Source organism: Terrapene carolina, unplaced genomic scaffold, assembly GCF_002925995.2.
Source record: "Terrapene carolina triunguis isolate 2854851 unplaced genomic scaffold, T_m_triunguis-2.0 Scaffold402, whole genome shotgun sequence".
Classification (NCBI taxonomy): Eukaryota; Metazoa; Chordata; order Testudines; family Emydidae; genus Terrapene; species Terrapene triunguis.
The window spans coordinates 1,181,667-1,201,544 of NW_020664753.1; the positions used below are offsets into that span (position 1 = coordinate 1,181,667).

Below are 19,878 nucleotides of genomic sequence, written 5' to 3' on the forward strand. Positions count from 1 at the left end.
CAGCATTAAGGATTTCAGCTTTCTAGAGAAATATATCAGTGTCCATGCAAAAAAAGCAATGCCACTCCAAGCTCTGAAAGTAAAGAGGAAAAAACGGTGTCCATCCCTGGGTAAAAGGAAAGACATGGCAGAAATGGCATCATACTATCTAGCAGCATACCACCAGATCAGAAATGGACAGTAACAACAAATGAGCCCACGCAAAAAACCCAAACTCAGTATGAAGCCCCATCCTGGGCAGATTGTCCCCACCTGTGACAGAGACTTGAGACTCTCACCTTCTGGCAGCCCTGGTACAACCTGTCATGTTGATGCAGGATTGTTACCTACAGCAGTTTGTGGAACTCTGGTGCTCCATGGAGAACTTTGCTGGAGATCTGCAGCAGGTGGTCACACATAGTGCTGGCTCCATCTCCTGTTTCCAGTGGCTTCTAAAGATGTCCAGACAAAGAGGAGTCTCCCTGGATGCCTTTAAAAGCAGCTGGAAACAAGGAGAATGAGCCAGCCTAGATGTCTCCACCAGCAGCCGCTGGAAGCAGGAACTGCCCTCAGGGTCTTATTAAAAATAACTAACTACTTTTCCGTCGGAGTGAGTGCTGTATTAGCCACAGGGACATGGTGCAATCACAAATGGGAGAGGAGACGTTCACAAAGCACTTTCCCTGTCTGGCCCTTGAATGTGGGGGGCGGGGGAGAGGCTTCTACCATTTCCTTTCAGAGACTACACCATGGCAGGATAGAATTCTCAGTTAGGACATTCTTCCCATTCCTCATTTCAATCCACTGTGGCTACTTCTATCCCCTTGTACTGCCCTAAACCATTTCCTCCAACTATTTCCCGTCACACAGGCTATGTGAAAACCTCAAAGCCTGAGTTTGCATCCAGATCCAAACTTTTCTGAAGCTCCAGGGTTTTAAGGTTCAAACTTTGGTTTGGTCCATTCCACAGGGCGGGAGGTTGTCCCCCACCCTGACTGACCCCAACACACCACCCGAGCGGGCTGAATGCCATCCTGCCAGTCCATCTCTGAACTGCACCCCACAAACATGCTTGTGCTCCACACTGTTCACTTCCTCCCCCTTGCGTCCCATCCCGACACCACCTGGAGGGACCTACTGTCACCTGTAGAGGGTGAGGAGACCCAGTGAGCCAGCCTGTACTCCACCCTAGTCCCACAGCTCGCTGGGGCTCTATGCTGGTGGAACCTCCATGGACCTGTGAGCACAAGCATGTAGCATAGTTCAAGGACTTTCCCAACACTTGCTCATTGTGAGGCAACAGGAAGACCCAGGCGCACATCTGTGCAGAGTGCCCTAGGTTGCAATCCCTTTTCCCCGCTCCTCCAGAACCTCCTGCTGAGTTTCTGCTGCACTTTCCCCCACACCTGCTTGTATTTGCACACCCCATCCACGGCCCCACAAAGTCTCAAGACCTTCTCATCAACCTCTTCCTGAGGCTGGCGAAGACGGCCATCCACCAGACTGGGAGGATGACACTTGACCGGGAGGTGTGCTGTGACCATGGGGCCTCTTTCTGTTCTCTCATGTCTCTGAACAGAGTTTCTCTGGGAAGTGTCCACTGGCTCCTTGGACTCCTTTGAAGAGCAGTGGATGCTGTCCAGGGTTCTCTGCTCAGTCTCCTCTTCTGGATCCCTTGTTTTGACTCTGGGGCCTCACTCCTGTCCCTGTTTTTTTTCATTCTTTGACCTCCTGGAATCATTGTCTCTCTGTGGTTCCTCACCCTCAGAGGTAGGCCTTCATCTTATCCTAGTAACTGCAATAGGTACGGGGTTTGGGGGAGGAGGGGGGAAACAGCTGTGAAGTTCAGAAGCAGATCCAAACTCCCCCAATACTTGGCAATGTCCCAAATCACAGGTTTGGCTTGGCCTCATCACCGATCGCTGAAAACATTCATTCATCAACTGGACACTAGTGGCCATGGGAGCTGCTGCCCACACTGACTTTACAATCTGCCCTGAGTAAGAGGTGGCACAGAGCTGTATGGCTCCAGGAGCTTCACGGAGCATGCTCACCCCAGACCACAATGTGGGTAGCCCCACTCAGGCCCTTTTATTCCCCCAAAACAGGGTCATAAGGGAAACCATACAACCCTGCTCACAGCGACTGAAATTGGCCAGGGCTCTGTGGAGGCAGGACGGAGATTTTGGGAGGGCCACAAAGAAGGTAAATAGGAAAAGCTAGACTGAGAAGAGCAGCCAGTGGGAAAGGGAGGAGGGGGCAAATCCACCCCTCTGCAAAGGATTAGCAGAGCAGGAGGAATGTAAATAGAAGCCCTCCCCCCAGATAGCTAAGGAATTTGAATAGCAGCTTCTCCAGGGAATGAGGGCTCCAAACTGGGACTGAGAAAAACATTTGATCTGAGTCAGCTGCCCCAGGAAAGTGCTGCGTAGGCCCTTTCCCAGTTAGAACAGACCCATTCTGACAGGAAACAGGTCAGATAGGTGCTGCCAAGGCAGCAGAAGCTGTATCTGGAGGGTTGGGGCCTCAGCAGGCATGCATCGGCATATGGAGCTATGCCAACTTATGCCAGGTCAGATCCCCACTAAGGGAAAGTCTAATGCACACCCATCAATCTCACTGGGGACCTGTCACTTCTGTGTGGCTACACCAGAATCTGACTCCCGTGGGAGGCACAGAGATGTGTGAAAACATTGTCTCAAAGCAGAAAAAAATCTCAATTGCCACAAAGGGATCAAGAAAAAGAGACCAAGGGTTAGGCCGAGAGAGATGTATTGTATAAGTGTAAGTGTTCACCCAGAGCCAAAGCATTTCTATACCCATCAATGATTCCTCACAACCCTGACGTGCAGAAGCTTTTCACAGTGAGTCAGTGGCAGAGACAAGAACAGGACTCAGGAGTCCAGAATCCTAGTGCTAGTCCCTGGCTTTCTAACCACAGGACCGTGCTGTGTAATAACGTCAGCAAGGTCTGCATTTTATGGCTGATGTCTACCTCTGCAATGGACCTACTGAACCCCCTAATCCAAACAGCCCCCAACTTTGGGGGATTTAAATGCTGCCATCGATCATGCTGCCTGTAGGGCTGGGACAGCAAGGAGGTTTACATTGCTCCCTGTGGAGATTTTGGGTCACAGCCCCTGCTTAGCCATTAACCTCAGCCCCACTGATGCCATGGAATCAAAGTCCTGGAAATTCTCATTAGGTTTTTCATTCACCATGAAAAAGGGGAAGATTTAGATCTACAGATCCCATTGAATTCCCTGTGTATTAACTTTTCGTAGTGCTAATTCTAGTTCCTCTATGCTCAGGACCTTCCTGTCTTGTAATTCTCTCTGGTTTGCCACCAACATGGGGTGTTCATTTGGGCAACTATGCTGATCTACTGAGATGGCAATTAAGGCATATTCAGAGCATTGCTGAAAGAACCAGACTGGCCAATGGCCCAGCCAACCACATAGCACACTAGTTAGCCCCTTCGTTTTCAGTTTAAACCAATTTTTACCGAAAAATTCCCAGGTTTTACAAAAAATATTCTTTTTTTTTCACCAATTTTCACTCTTCTTTTGTGTCATTCAAATATATAAAAAAATAACTTGTTTTATTAGGAAAATACAATACATTGCATGAGATATATGTATTACGATAATACATTAGTCTGTGTGTACATACAAAGCTGCCTGTTGAAGTAAGATATTAGTCTAGATACACACAATAAAGAAACAGGCACGCTCGCAAGCTCTGAAGGGCGTGTGCATCTGAACGTAGTGATGAATCTCACGCCCACAACGTCCACATTTCAAGCAGATAACAATTTAAAGATGTGACACATTAAAATGGGAAGAAAACGAAAATCTGTATCAGAATATGTTTCAGAACACAAGGAAGTATTCGAAAGTTTTAAAAAAATAAAAAGGAGAGAAAAGGATGAAGTTGAGAGTACGCGCTGCACATGGTGTGGCCCAATTATTAAATGTAAATATTTATAGGCTAATCCTTCTAAGTCTACAACAGTAAACTGTTTATTCAAATGAAAAGTTTTATTTGGGGATTAGGGATATATTGTTTTCTTAAATTCACAGGTGGCATTGTGTTGGGTTCTGTTTTAGTCCTGCAGCAAACCACACTGATGAATGGAATTCAAAGCATTAATCTGAATATTTTCCTCCGTCTTTCTGTCCACCAAAATAAACCCTGATATTTACCCAGAAAAATTATTAATAGTTTTTTTCACTGATTTTCACCTGTTTTTGTTGTGGTAATAAACTGAAAAATTCACAGGAAAAATTAAATAAAATACAAACTGAAAACGAAGGGCCCTACACACCAGGGACGCAGGCCTAGACCCTCAAAGCTATTTAGTTCAATGGGAGGTAGGCACCTCAATGCCTTTGAGGATTTAAGTTCTGCAGTGGCCCTCACTTCCCAGCAGCCTTGATGGAAGTTAAGGGCACTCGGGAATTGCTCAGCACATCTCAGGGTCAGTCCCTCGAGGTGCCCAATTTTCATAAAACAGACACGTATTGCCTTGAGTAGAAGATTTTTGGCTCAGGCATGGAGCAGCTACATCAGTACTAATTACCTTAAGCAGGGAAGCGGGGATTCCAGCGGGCTTGTATCATGCAAGCATCACATAGGTTTAACACTAACATTTGATGTAATCCTACACAACCGGCAATAAAAGGATTAACTGACGCTCCATCCTTAGAGGTTTTTAAGGCCCGGCTTGACAAAGCCCTGACTGGGATGATTTCATAGAATCATAGAAGATTAGGGTTGGAAGAGACCTCAGGAGGTCATCTAGTCCAACCCCCTGCTCAAAGCAGGACCAACACCAACTAAACCATCCCAGCCTGGGCTGTGCCAAGACGGGCCTTAAAAACCTCTAGGGATGGAGATTCCACCACCTCCCTAGGTAACCCATTCCAGTGCTTCACCACCCTCCTAGTGAAATAGTGTTTCCTAATATCCAACCTAGACCTCCCCCACTGCAACTTGAGACCATTGCTTCTTGTTCTGTCATCTGCCACCACTGAGAACAGCCGAGCTCCATCCTCTTTGGAACCCCGCCTTCAGGTAGTTGAAGGCTGCTATCAAATCCCCCCTCACTGTTCTCTTCTGCAGACTAAATAACCCCAGTTCTCTCAGCCGCCCCTCGTAAGTCATGTGCCCCAGCCCCCTAATCATTTTTGTTGCCCTCTGCTGAACTCTCTCCAATTTGTCCACATCCCTTCTGTAGTGTGGGGACCAAAACTGGATGCAATACTCCAGGTGTGGCCTCACCAGTGCCGAATAGAGGGGAATAATCACTTCCCTCGATCTGCTGGCAATGCTCCTACTAATACAGCCCAATATGCCATTGGCCTTCTTGGCAACAAGGGCACACTGCTGACTCATATCCAGCTTCTCGTCCACTGTAATCTCCAGGTTCTTTTCTGCAGAACTGCTGCTTAACCAGTCGGTCCCCAGCCCATAGCAGTCATGGGATTCTTCCATCCTAAGTGCAGGACTCTGCACTTGTCCTTGTTGAACCTCATCAGATTTCTTTTGGCCCAATCCTCCAATTTGTTTAGGTCTCTCTGGACCCTATACCTACTCTCCAGCGTATCTACCTCTCCCCCTAGCTTAATGTCATCTGCGAACTTGCTGATTTAGTTGGTGTTGGTCCTACTTTGAGCAGGGGGTTGGACTAGATGACCTCCTGAGGTCTCTTCCAACTCTAATCTTCTATGATTCTATAACTGTCTCTGCCCCATGCCATGAGGCTGTTTGCTCCAAACCTCCCCTCCTAACTAACCCCCCAACCCAAAATCATGGTTCTAACACGCCACTTACTGCCGTCACACTGCTCACTCTGCTGGTATGTGAGACCCCTTTCCCTGCACTGCGGCTGCCGTCTGTTTAGACTGTAAGCGCTTCGGGGCAGGGACCGTCTGCTACTCTGCACAGCGCCTAGCACAGTAGGGCCCTTAGGCACTTCCAGACTAAATATGATTAATGATTGCTAAAGGATGTGGCCCAAAGAGCTTTAGATTGTGTGGCTAAAAATCACTTCACTTTGCAGACTACTCAGCCATGGTATCTGCACCCCCTCTCCCCCAGCCCCCTCTCTTCCACTGAACGCAGTAGGAGTCGAGGATGCTCAGCATTCAGCAGGATTGGGCCCTTAGGGTGGAATCTGGTGATTTTTTTCCCCATTGAGCCAGCTGAAGCTGCTCCTCTCTGGTTGGCACCAGCATCCCTCCATCCCCAAAAACACCTTCAGGAAAAAATTCCGGCCCTCTTTACTCATCACTAAGCAGCGAAAAAGGGGGCGAGACCAATCTTTCCCCCTTTGCAAATCGCCAGGGCTTGCCTCCCAATGAGCCTCAAACTCTTCTGAGATTCTTTGTACCTGAGATTCTTTGCCAACTTTCTAATTGCACAAAACCGAACACCCTTGCCCCATCTCCTTCCCCTCTGCCCCTCCCTCTGCCTCACCCCTTCTCCGAGGCTCACTCCATCCCCCCGTCCCTCTGTCGCTCACTCTCCCCCACCCTCTCTCACTCGCTCATTTTCACCAGGCTGGGGCAGGGGGTTGGGGTGCAGGAGGGGGTGAGGGCATCAGCGTGGGTGTGGGCTCTGGGGTGGGGCTGGGAATGTGGGCTTTGGGGTGCAGGAGAGGGCTCCGGACTGGGGGATGGGGCCCAAGGGATTCGGAGTGTGGGAGGGGTCTCCGGGCTGATGTGGGGATTGGGGGGGGGATGGGCTCTGGGCTGGGGCCAGAAATGAGGGGCTCAGGGTGTGGGAGGGGGATCTGGACTGGGACAGGGGGTTGGGGGGGGAGGGCTCCGGCTGGCGGTGTGGGCTCTGGGATAGGGCTGGGGATGAGGGGTTTGGGGTGTAGGAGGGGGCTCCAGGGTGGGGCTGAGGGGTTTGGAGTGCGGGAGGGGGTTCTGAGCTGGGGCATGGGAGGGGTTTTGGGGTCCGGACTCCGGGCAATGCTCATCTTGGGTGGCTCTCTGCAAGTGGCGACATGTCCCTCGGCTCCTAGGCAGAGATGCGGCCAGGCGGTTCTGCACGCTGCCTCTGCCCACAGACTTTGCCCCTGAAGCTCCCATTGGCCTCAGTTGACGGCCAATGGGAGCTGAGGAGCCGGTGCTCAGAGTAGGGCGGGGGCAGCGCACAGAGGCTCCATGGCCTTCCCTCTGCTTAGGAGCCAGGGGACATGTCACCACTTCCAGGGAGTCTCATGGAACCAGGTAGGGAGCCTGCCAGCCCCGTGCCAACCAGACTTTTAATTGCCCGGTCGGAGGTGCTGACTGGAGCTGCCAGGATCCCTTTTCGACCGGGTGTTCTGGTCGAAAACCAGACACTTGGCAACTCTATGGTTGTACCACAGGAGTTCGAACTTCATCGCTTGGAGCACCTCTAGATGCACAGATGGACACTGTCACTCCCCCCTCAACACAGCATGCAAAGCTACATTGTCAGTAGCCACTCTAAATCAGTTAAAGAATGTCCAGACAAAAAGATTGCACCCCAGGGGTTGTCCCTGATATGCAGGAGGTCAGACTAACTAGTACCTTCTGGCCATAAGCTCTATGAACTTATCTAAATCAGTGCAATATCTATGTGGTGAGAAACCCTAAGAGCATCCTGCTATACCAGACAACTTTTAGAGATCATCCTCGAATTGAGGGATCACCAGTGATGATACCAGACAACTGATCAGTTTGATCATTTTTTTTAGACATATAGGCCCCATCCTCAAAGGTGTTTAGGAACTTAACTGCTATTGATTTCAAACCAAAATACCTTTGAAGGTCCATCTGGGCAGGTGACGAGATAACAAATGTGAAAAAATGGGACAGGGGGTGGGGGGTAATAGGAGCCTATATAAGAAAAAAACCCAAATATCGGGACTGTCCCTATAAAATTGGGACATCTGGTCACCCTACCTGGGAAAGATTTCAAACTCTTCCAACAGTGGAGAGAGGACTGGAGGCAGAAAAACGCCCCCTCTCCCCCTTCCAAATACCGTGGCGCCAGCAGGGAGCCTCAGCTGTGAAGGGAGCTCTCCCCAAACCCTTTTCGTCCTGGGAGAGCAGATCCCCCGTTACCCTCTGCAGAGATCCGATGCGTCCTGGGATGGTTCCGACAGCCACAGCTGGAGCTCTCCGCTCTCTTCCTCCACCCGACACAGAGCAGGTCCCGGGGGAGAGATCCCAGGGGACTGGGGAAACTCCATTGCTCGCCCAGGCTAGCAGGAGTCGCTGGGAGGGGGAAGGCGAGGAGAGCAAGAGGAAAGAGGCTGGGATCCGGGAGGAGGGGAAGGGGACGAGTCGGGAGGAGGAGGGGAGGAGATGGAGGGGAAGGGGAGAAGGAGGGAGGAGAGAGGAAGCGGGAGGAGAGGCGAGATTCAGGCTGGGAGAGAAAACAGAAGGGTCCCTGTGCGCTGTGGGCGATGCGCCTCCTGGCCTTGGCCCTGGCCGCCCTGCTGGCCCAAGCGCCCATCCCAGGTAAGGAGCGGTGGGGAGCGGGGGCGGAATCTCCGCACGGCTGCCTCGCCCCGGCAGCGGACCCCTGTCCCCCGCGCTGGCTCTGGGAAATCTGCGTCTCGGGTTAAATAACTGGGGTGTGCGGGGCGCTTGTTCAAGGAGAAGTTACAGCCCCCTTGTGCTTTGCCCCAAGCCCACCCCGCGGACGGCCCAGGAAAGGGGGCCCCGCCGCCCCGAGACGCGCACCCCGTGGCCGGGCTGAATTCGGCCCGTTTCTTGGCAAGGTTTTCGTTCGATCCCCCAAGCCCGGCCCGCTGATCCGACTCCTGCCCCGGACCCGCTTGTAACCCGAGCTGGGTCCCTGCGCTTTCGCAATCAATTCTTCAACGCTCTCTCTCGGGTCGGGGCAGCTTTTGCTCCGGTCATTTCAGACCCTGGAAGCTGTTGCAGATACTCGGCCCTAAACTCCAGACAATGCGTCAACAACACCAGGAGGAAAAGGAAAAGACACTGAAAGAGTTAAAAACCCACCCCCAACCCCGATTGTAGTTTGTGACAATTGTCGCTTTCTGTTTAACGGGGCAGGAACAACATACAGCTCACAGTATTTTTTTTTTAAAAAAAAAACATTACCCTCTTTACTAACTTTGTACCGTACTAAAGCTGCAGGAATTTTAAACCTCTAGTTTACTTTGTAATAGGTTTGCTGCTAACTTTTTGCATTTCTCTCAGCTTGGGCAATTGAAATTAGACTAGTCATTTTGACTTCTCTACTCAGTTCCGCTAACACAAGCCTTGGTTGCTTCCTGCAGAAGGGGCAGGAGGATTTAATAAAAGATCATGTTTCCACTGAATTTAAGAATAAACCATGAAAACATGTGTGACTAGAGTTGAATCTGTAGCAGTGAGAGATTTGGGGGACAATTTTCAAATGCATCTAAGTGATGTAGCAGCCTAAGTCCAATGAGAAAGTCCATAGACTTTCAATGAGACTCAAAGTCCTTTTTGAAAATGGGACTTAGGCACTTTTGTCATTTTTACCGGTGACGTCTATGCTTCCCAGACATGGGGTTCACCTGGGCACTGCTGATTAACAAGAATTAATATTCTGATGAATGCACCACTCCAAACCTGAACTTCAGAGTTTGTGGATATTCCAAGGAGGGATTTTTGTTTGTCTGGCTGAGAGTTCTGGATCTGCATCTGCCTTTCAAAGTTTTGAAGGCTGAATGGAGGTTCAGGCCAATCTCTGGAGCTGGGCTGAGAAGTTTTCTTTAAGAGAGGAGCTCCTTACTGGTGAAACTTACAAACATCTCAGTCCAACTGAAAACATCTGGTTGCTTGTTGTGATCTTTCTTGCCATATGCTAATTATTTTTATTAATTATTTTATTATTGTTTTTTTTTTTAAATGGAGATATCCTATCTCCTAGAATTGGAAGAGATCTTGAAAGGTCATCGAGTCCAGCCCCCTGCCTTCACTAGCAGGACTAAGTACTGATTTTGCCCCAGATCTCTAAGTGGGCCTCCTCAAGGATTGAACTCACAACCCTGGGTTTAGCAGACCAATGAGCTATACCTCCCCCACCAGGGGTATGAAAAAAAACACTCCCCTGAGTGACATCCATTTGCCAGCACAAGCCCTCATGTGCACAGCGTTATGTCGGCGGGAGAGCTCTCTCCTGTCGGCATAACACAGCTACACAAACGCTTTTACAGTGGCACAGCTGCATCGGTACACCTGTGCTGCTGTACGCTTGTAAGTGTAGACATGGCCTTAGCAGCAGGGGGAAATCTTTGCAAGATGTCCCTAGTGTAGACAGGGCCCTAGTCTTGCAACTAATCCACTATCCCAGGCTGCCTCCCAGTGAGCCAGGGAAAAAGGCGTTTGGGATATCCAAGGGAGACAAATGAGACTAAAGCATTGACAATTACAGCAGCCAGTTGTAAATAAAGCTAGAGCAGACAAAGGCCCTTAACAATTAGGAATGCTGCAATTCAGACAATGCAGACTGGAAATAAGGCATACATTTTTAACAGTGAGTAACTAACCATTGGAACAACTTATCAAGGGTTGTGGTAGATTCTCCATCACTGACATTTATTAAATCAAGATTGGCTGTGTTTCTAAAAGCTCTGCGCTAGGAATTATTGTGGAGCAGTTCTCTGGCCTGTATTATAAAGGAGGTCAGACTAGATGATCACAGTGGTCCCTTCTGGCCTTGGAATCTATGAATGTATGACATGAGTCCTGAATATTTGACTCATTTTTTTTTACTTCTTCCATGTAGTATAAATAGTTCCCTTCTCAGGCAGTGGTAACATCAAGACTAAACTCTTGTGGTGAGCTCTGTCTGTGCTGCAGCGTCATCCATGCCACATAGTTTTCATTCCTTGCCTTCCCAAATCTCTCCCCATTTGAAGCAGCAACCATGTAAAGTCTGCGAACCCAGAACTGTGTGTGCGCGAGGGTCTGCTGCTCTCTAATTGATGGAGCATTCTCCTCTATTGGAAAGGAACCTGTTACAGGAGTATCCTTCACTTGGGGGCTGAGCTTCAAACCCACTTGAAGTCAGTGGGAGGCCTTCCACTATCTTCAATGGGCTTTGGATCAGAGCTTTCATTACCGTATATGTCTACAATATCCTCAGTTTCCCCAAATCTCCTACTGTTACAACTACCATTCTGGCTCCACTGGTGCTCCACTGGCTCCATCAGTCACTATGTTTGCTTGTTTTAAATACAGCATTACCTAACTCTGCTCGCAGCAGGATTAGATGACATGGTGGTTAAAGTGCCAGTGGCTTCAAATACATAAAGCTCTCCCTATTGCTGTCCCCCCAGAGCAGCTCTGGGTGATAGCAACAGCAGGAAGTGTTAGGGAACTGAGGCCTGGTCTACACTACGACTTTAATTCGGATTTAGCTGCGTTAATCCGAATTAACCCTTCACCCGTCCACACTACAGAGCCAGTTAATTCGAATTAAAGGGCACTTAAAATCGATTTCTGTACTCCACCTCGACGAGCGGAGTAGCGCCTAAATCGATTTTGTTAATTCGAATTAGGGTTAGTGTGGCCGCACACCACCGAATTACTGTGGTTAAAGTAATGGGGTAGTGTGGCCGCACACCACCGAATTAATGTGGTTAAAAACCGAATTAATGTGCTTAGTGTGGCCGCGCACAATCGAATTTATACAACCTGTTTCCCAAATTCGAATTATCTAAATTCGGATTAATCCTGTAGTGTAGACATACCCAGAGTCTGCTGTTGAGCGTTTGGACCAAATCCTACATGCCTTACCCATGCAACTAGTGCTCTCGAGTCTATGGGCTTTCTTGCTTGGGAGAGGTGAGCTGAATTTGATAATTTCTTTGGAACAACCACAAAACCTATCAAAAAGCCAAAAACTTGGACATTAAAAAAAAAGAAAACTTTTATACTGGGGCCAATACTCAGGTAGCAGTGATCAGAGAAATTGGAGAAGTAGTACGAATTGCCTATGCTGGTCTCCGCCACGGCAGTATCTGAACTCCTCTTTTATATACTCTGTTGTGTATTTTTTGGCATTGTGTGCTGTCTAGTTTTAAATTACTCAAACAATGGTCTCTTCCTCTGGGATACTAGGCCACAATTAGAGCGAGTCAGCATTTTTTGAACAAAAAGTTTACACATCCAAAAAGGACATCATAAAAATGGTTTGTCCTGAAAAATGTCAGGATGTTTGAATAATTTCCAATAACGTTTTATAGTGTGTTCAACTGACTAAAAAACATGGGTTTGGTCAACCAAAACATTCAAACATTTTAATAATGTTTGATAAATAGGTAATGAAAATTTAGAAAAAACCCTGATATTTTTAATGAAACTAAATTTCTCATTTTTTGATCAGCGTTATCCACAACCTTAAAGATCTCATTTAGGGTGTGAGACAGCAGGCCTATTTTCATATCTCACTGTAAAGCATCTAGTTAGTGCACTGTTAGTGTTAGACAAATAAGTAATAAAACCATCATCACCTCAGGCTTTTCCTGCTATTCAGCCTAAATTTCCGTTTCTTTATTGCAAGCCGCTATTTCTACTCATACCCCGGCACAATCCGAAATAACCTCTCTCCTTGGGATTTACAACTTTCTGTGCTTATGGACAGTTATCATGATCCCTCAATTAATATCACTGATCCAGACTATGCCTAGCTAGGTCAGACATCTTCTTACAAATCAATTCAAATAAGATCCATTCAGTATTATGAGATAATAAGGATGATATTTTTATTTTCCTCTCATTTTCTTTTTTTAAATGGCCCTTATTTTTTAAAACAACCAACCAACCAAATACAAAAAAGTAGAATGGTCTATAAAACAGGCCCAAAACAGTACAGGAATCCATGGTTTTACTGTAGTGTTTGAAGCCATTACTGTAATAGTAGTACCTAGCTTTTCTCAGCTGTAGATCTCAAAGCACTTTACAAAGGAGATTAGTATCATTACCCCCATTTTACAGATGGGGAAACTGAGGCAGAAAGGGGACATGCTTTGCCCAAGGTCAGCCAGCAGGCTGAACCACCAATAGAATTCACATTGCCTGAGTCCTAATTCAGTGCTTGATTCACTAAGCCACCCTACTTTTTGAATAAAAGGTCTTCTCTTAAGTATCTGTGATATGTAACACTTTATTTAAAGTCATAGCCTACTAAAGTAAAATATATAACCACAGCACAACACTCAGGTTCACAGCTTAGTTGTGCCCAAACAGAACTAGCACCTCTACTTCCAATACTCCTGCGACAGTAAATGGAAATACTTGACTTGCTTATTTTAAAGATAAGTATATGTTTGTGTTTCAGGAGTTGATGTCAGACAAAATCCTCTACCAAATGCTCATCCTCTCTTGGTTAACCTGTTCCTTGCTGATGTGCTGAAAAAGTAACTGGAAGGGAGAGAGCCATTCTCCCTTGGTTGCGTATATGCCATGATTGTTTGTACAAACGAGGCAGAGGCCAGAATAATACTTCACATTTTCAAAGTGCATTTCATTCTGAAGGACCCCAAAGTACTTTGCAGAGGGGATTGCAAGGACCACTTGCCTGCTGCTGAAATACAGCTAGAACTAGGGTAGAGGGCAGCACACTATTCGATAACACATTGGAGACAATCTGTGGAACTCATTGCCACAAGACAAGGCCAAGAGTTTTGTAGACTTCAAAAGTAGATCATAGATAATGAGAACTTCTATAGTTACATTAGAAAGGAAGAAATAGGAATATAATCTCTTGTGCTTCAAGGTATAAGTCACGCAATATCTGTCTGACAGGGTCAGGAAGCAATTGCCTGTATGTGTAGATATGCCATAACTGTCTATTACAGGATTTCTTCCACCTATCTCTGATGCATTTGGTACTGGCCACTGCTGGAGGCAGGATAGCGAATTAGACATAGCACTAGTCTGATACAGTTTGGCAATTCCTACATGGGGAAAGTTTAGGCAAGAACACTAGGGCAAATGTCATAGGCTCTTTAATATCCACGGAGAGCACCCAAGATTTCAGGGTTTAAAAGCTCATCAGAAAGTCTTTATAAACTCAACTGCACAGACCCCAATTTATCTGCCTCAGAGTTACCTGCCAATCTAGCTGTTTGCTGATTCAGGTGCTTTTGTGCTGCCATGGAAGGTTCTCATGATCCATTCTCTCTTTTGCAGATGTTTGCGAGGCTCTGAATGTGACAGTCTCGCCAGGACCGACAGTGCGATACGCCGAGGGAGACAATGCTACCCTTTATTGTCACGTTTCTCAAAAGAGACGGACAGACAACTTACTTGCTGTCCGATGGGTTTTTGCCCTCTCACCCACACAGGAGTATCTGATGATCAAAATGACTAAATTTGGGATTGTCCAGTACTATGGAAATTACACCCACCACTTCCACAAGCAAAGACTTCGCCTTCTTCAAGAGAGACACGGAACAATATACAAATTCCTAATTCTGAATCTGCGGCCAACGGATCAAGGCCATTATATATGCAAAGTCCAGGAAATTGGCAAGCACAGAAATAAGTGGACTGCATGGTCAAATGGCACAGCAGCTACTGAAGTAAAAGGTGAGGATGCATCTGATGCTATTGAGTCTGATCCTAACCTTTTTCTTGCTCATTATCGTTAATTGTTGTTTTTCTCCCCATGTCAAATTAATCCAGAAGATGCTTGAATTTAGGCTTTTCCCCCCCAAAAATCATTTAGAAATAAATCATATAATACTTAGCTTCATAAATAATACTTATACCTCACAACTGAAAAATTAAAGGCAGGACTTGAACATGTGTAGAAATTCACTGCTGTAGATTTCTAGATCATTGCCTTAGCTGTTCAGCCAAAATGATGATAGTTAACAATACTTTGCACTCATTCAAGCATAGGTCTCAGAGAAGTTTGCAAAAGGGACTAAACAATATTATCCCCATTTTAAACATGGAGAAACTGAGGCACAGAAAGAGTAAGTGATTTTCTAAAGGTCATACAATGAGTCAGTGTCTGCGCTGGGAATAGAAACTGGCTTTCCTGTGTCCCAGTTCTCCATTCTGCCTCTAGAAATCTCCAGAGAATAGATCTTCCTCATGAGTTTGCTTTAAGTTCTAGTCCCAGCTGGAAGTAGTTCAGGAGCAGTCTCTCTAATGCAGTTTTTGGATGTTCAGCTCTAGTCTTGGCCTGAAAGTGGAAAAGCACTGGTCGGAATGTTCCAGAATTGCATAGAAAGATTGGGTTGAAGTCCAGCATAAAAATGACCTGAGGTGGGCCTTCCAAATCCAAATCCCACGCTTACGGCTGTCCCCGCCCCGCCCCCCTTAATAGCGGGCCATATCAAAGCCCCTGATACAAACACACCCAGACTTTGAGAAAGGGTTGTGTTCTGGATTTGGATTTCATAGTTTGGGCTCACGTCAGAAGGCAGCTACGCTCAATATTGCAGTGTCAATGGTGGCTGGGAAACGCTCCTCTGCATCTGATAGACGGTCTCCTCATAGATATGGGTGTGTGGTAAAAGGAAGTGTTGACTAAGTTCATTGGGTCCTGATCCAAAGACTACTGAAGTCAGTGGGAATCAGGCCCTAAGTTACTGGAACTGAAGGGTGTGAATGCCTGCACAACCTACGGGGGAATCACCAACCCAGCACAGAAAAACCTGTCGGATGAAAACTCTAGGGTTCACCTCATGAAATTTCCTCCAGCCCTGCTGGCGCTTGACTTGTTGGGTGGGTGTTTTTAAATTAAGAAGCTGCACTAAATATTTAGGAAAACGTATTCCTAATTAACTAGTATGTGTTTCGGGGGGGAAAATGAACCTGATTCCCCTCTTACTTACACCAGTTTTAGACTGATGGAGCTCCACTGACTTCAGCAGAGTTCCTCCTGATTTACAACTGCTGTGAGATCAGAATCAGGCCCAAAGGTCTCATTTCGTTAATATCTTGTGCCAGAGAAACCTAAAGCATGTTTCCCATGGTGCTAGCTTCATAGTTCTAATTAAGCTTCCTACAGCATCTTTGTACTAATACACAGAGGGAGACAAACAGTGCAACAGACGATCTCTATTGATAGCTCATAGACATCACAAGTTTTTGCTTTGCTCTCTCACAGATAAAAGACAGAATATGAAAAAATATGATCAGAAATAAATAGCAGCTGCATTTTGCCCACTAATGTTTAAACCTGCCTTGATTAAAATCAGAAGATTAAAGTAATGTAATTAGCTGAAGTTATTAGTAGCTGTGGAAGCTCTTCCAAAGATCTAGAGTTGAAGTTCAGTTTGGCTCAGTACCAAATTGTATGAATGTGAATTTTTTCAAAAGACATAATCTAAACCATCTGATCCTGCAAAATTTGGCAAGATTTCGGCAAGATTTTGAATGAGATTTTCCATGCTTCCTGTATGCAGCCAGCCAGACATAATGTGAGAAGAGTGACCTGAAATCTCAGATCTAAGCAACCCTCACTTATTTTGGGGAATGTACAGATCCAAATCTAGATCTGTTCTTTTCCTCTGGCCCCTAGCTAACTACCCCAGATCTTAATTCCCCCAGTTTTTGGAGCAGTTCAATGCTAGATTTGCATTTCCCTCTTGGTGGTGTCCAAATATCTCTACTATTTTGGCATTTCTGCTTCAGGTCCTGGTCAAAATGTGAAAGGAAGCACAGAGAATGCAAATAGGAAAGGTACCAGGGGGCCGGGAGGAGGAGGGAAGAGAAGATTCTCACACTTCCCCAGACCACAGAGAAAGCTCGTGTTTAGTTTGAGTTTTGGCCAAGGATGTTTGTCTTAGTTTATCCAAGTGGTGTGTGTCCTCAAAGCAGGGCTCCACACCTCAGCATATCAACAGTGGAGTTCTGACCTTCCAGCTGCAAATGGATTTCCTGTAGAACCTGACATGGGCCTGATCCAACACCCTGTGAAGTCCATGGACGGACTCCCACCGACGTCAGTGAGTCCACGCTTGTATTAAAATAAAAAGCTCGTAGTAAATGGGTGAGAAGCCAAAGGAGGGCAGCAAAGGTGTTAAATGGTGACTTGTGAAAAGAACTGAGTTTTCACAGCCAGGAAAACAGATTGTAATCCATTGTTTAGGCTGTGCTACACAGCGCCCTCTAGTGACTGGGGCAGAGGACAGAAGTCATACAACAGCAACTGACTGGAGTCAGTCCTTTAGTTGAGTGATTGAGGATCTTGATTTTAGGGTCTGGAGTTCAAATCCCTGTGGCAACCCCTGATGGTCGCCATTACAAAATGATTGGTAATCATGGCCCTAAAAATCCACCTGTCCTGAAGGGAATTTTACTGGGAAACATGAAGTTCCTGCATAAAAAAAGGACACTCACCCGCTGCAGAGCAGGTGGAATCTTAAGATTCAAAGTCTGTAAGAGGAATTCAACATAAATCATGAGTCCGGCCCCAGAAATCATGAGATTTTAAAACAATCACAATTTAAAAAAATACATTTTAGGTTCTTTAAGCCTCCTGGTTTTTGAGTCACATTTTCCAGCTTTTCTCTGGAGGGCTAGAAATCCTCACAGCAAGAAAGAAAGCTGAGATTATCCTACAATCACAAGCCCCAGGGAGCTGGAGTTTTAGGGGGGACACACCAAATATTGCGAGAATTGCAATAGCAGTCACAAGAATTAGCTACCCCAGATGTTCCAAATCTAGTCCTGGGGCCAAGTCTCAAAAGAGACCCCCTCTTTTTTTTTGCACTGGGCTGAAGCAAATTGCTAGATCCAAGCATCTCCAGAACATGGTGATCTCCCAACTCTGGGTATTAGTCTTTGTAGCTCTGACTATATGTCAGGTGACTGGGGCCAGTCACAGTCTCTTTAATGACTCAGCTGTGTGCAATGCAACTTGACTGCATGTGTCATAACCTCATAGCCCTGCTGAGCTGTCAGGCGTCCAGCCCAGCACCAGTCAGGGTTCCTACTGAGGCTTTTGGCAAGCCACGGTGGTGCCATGCCGACTCTCCTCCTCCCTTCCCACTGCTCCTCCCAGCCCACATGAAAGAGCCAGCCACTGCTGAAAAGAAAGTGAGGAGGAGAGGTGGGCAGCTGCCTCAGCCTCCCACCAATGGGCAACTGGGAAGCAAGCTGCGGGCAGTAGGTGTGAAGAACTGGTGGCTCCAGGGCTGTGCTGGGGCATGGGCACTAGGGCTGTGTCTATTGAGGCTGTGTCTATTGATGTGTAAGCAGGGCGTGTGGGGCACTGGAACTGTGCAGGACATCAAGGCTTTGGGCAGGATTGAGGTGGGTTCCTGGGCTGTGCACATCCAGTAGGAATGCTGGGTGAAGATTGGCACTAGCCCTGGCTTCCCCTTGGCCCCTGGCATCAGCTGCCCCAACAGCTCGTATCTCCAAGCACTGAAGTCCTCAAGGACAATGACTCCCAAACTCTCGTTTCCCTTGCTCCTTTCTGCATGAGGGCCCATTCCCCACTTCCTGCTGCCCCCACCCCTTGATTCACAGAGTTCCCACTGGCCCTCCCGTGCCACTCCCTGGACCCAGCCACCCTGCTGTGCCAACTGCCCCCAAGCCATCAGCTCTGGCTACCCCCAGGCCCCATCCAACCCTGTGCTTCCCCCAGCTCCCAGGCTCTGCCTTTTCCTCTCCAATCCAGCCACAGCATGGTGTCACCCAGAGAGCTGCCCCAAAAGCCCTGCCCATTTCCTTCTCCACTTTTCATGCGCCAGCCTGAGGTTTCCAGCAGAGCCGGAGAATGTGTGTATTAAACAGACTGGGGGGCCTCAGCTACCTGCACTTGACAGTCCCTTTAGTCAGTCAGCTCGGGCACAGGCTCAATGAGAGTCGCCGTCCATACGTGGGAAGCGGGAGAGCCACACTGCTGTGTAGGGGTCTGGGAAAGGAAGGAGAGCCTTGGCAAAAACCTTGCTCTGAATTCCGTGCCATGAGGGGCGCATTGCCAAGCAACCAGCACTCAGCAGCAAGCCGGAGAGAGGCGTCCACGCCTGCTTGGCCAAACTGAATCCATTGGTTTTTTTTTAAACTGAACAAAGACTTTTGCTCCTAGTGTGTGTTTTAATTAAACTCCGGGCTGGTGAAAGGGGCCATCCTTGGAGACTAGAGACCACTGTAGATCCTGTGCAGGAAGCTCCATTACTGATGCCCTGCTCTCTCAGCAGACTACTTAGCCTGGTAAAGCCCATGGCCAGCTCCCCCACACCGTAGGGTGCCACCTGTCTGGGTTTTACCCAAACAGGCCGGTTTTTGGCTTCTGTGTCTGGGGACCATTTCGGGTTGCCAGGTGCCTGGTTTTCACACCAGCCCCTGCTCAACTGGGGCTGTTTCCTACCTGCAGGCAGGCTCCTTGTCAGGCCACAGCAGCTCCTGTCCCAGCCCGGGAGCAGAGGGAGCCCAGCTGGGGAGAAGGAGGGAGGTGGAGATGATCCAACAAGCGTGCAGGGAGAGAAACGAGTGATGGGGCGGGGCCTTGGGGGAAGAGGCGGAGCAGGGGGCGAAGCCTGGGAGTCCGGTTGCCAGCAATTAGAAAGGTGGCAACTTTTCCGCACACTTGGGGGACAAGGGATGTAAAGGAGAATCTCAGCTTCCATTTCATAGATTGCAAGGCCAGAAAAGACTTATGAACATCTAGTGTGACCTCCTGTATAGCACAGGCCAGAGAGCTTCCCCCCAAAAAGGCTTACAGCAGATCTTTTAGAAAAACATCCAGTCTTGATTTAAAAATGGTCAGTGATGGAGAATCCATCACAACCCTTGGTAAGTTGTGCCCATGCTTAATTATCCTTACTGTCTAGGGTTACCATACGTCCGGATTTTCCCGGACATGTCCGGCTTTTTGGGACTCAAATCCCCGTCTGGGGGGAAATCCCAAAAAGCCGAACATGTCCGGGAAAATCCGGCACCG

At 47.6% G+C, this 19,878-nt stretch overlaps 1 protein-coding gene across 1 annotated transcript in view; it reads left to right on the plus strand.

Moving 5' to 3' along the window:
* The first annotated feature begins 8,380 nt into the window (after positions 1-8,380).
* Positions 8,381-19,878, plus strand: part of VSTM4 (V-set and transmembrane domain containing 4) — a 60,924-nt gene continuing 49,426 nt past the window's right edge. The window contains exons 1-2 of the mRNA XM_024210349.1: positions 8,381-8,480; positions 14,160-14,558. Coding sequence (XP_024066117.1) covers positions 8,426-8,480; positions 14,160-14,558 — 454 coding nt within the window. The 5' untranslated portion in view covers positions 8,381-8,425. The remainder of the gene's footprint in view (positions 8,481-14,159; positions 14,559-19,878) is intronic.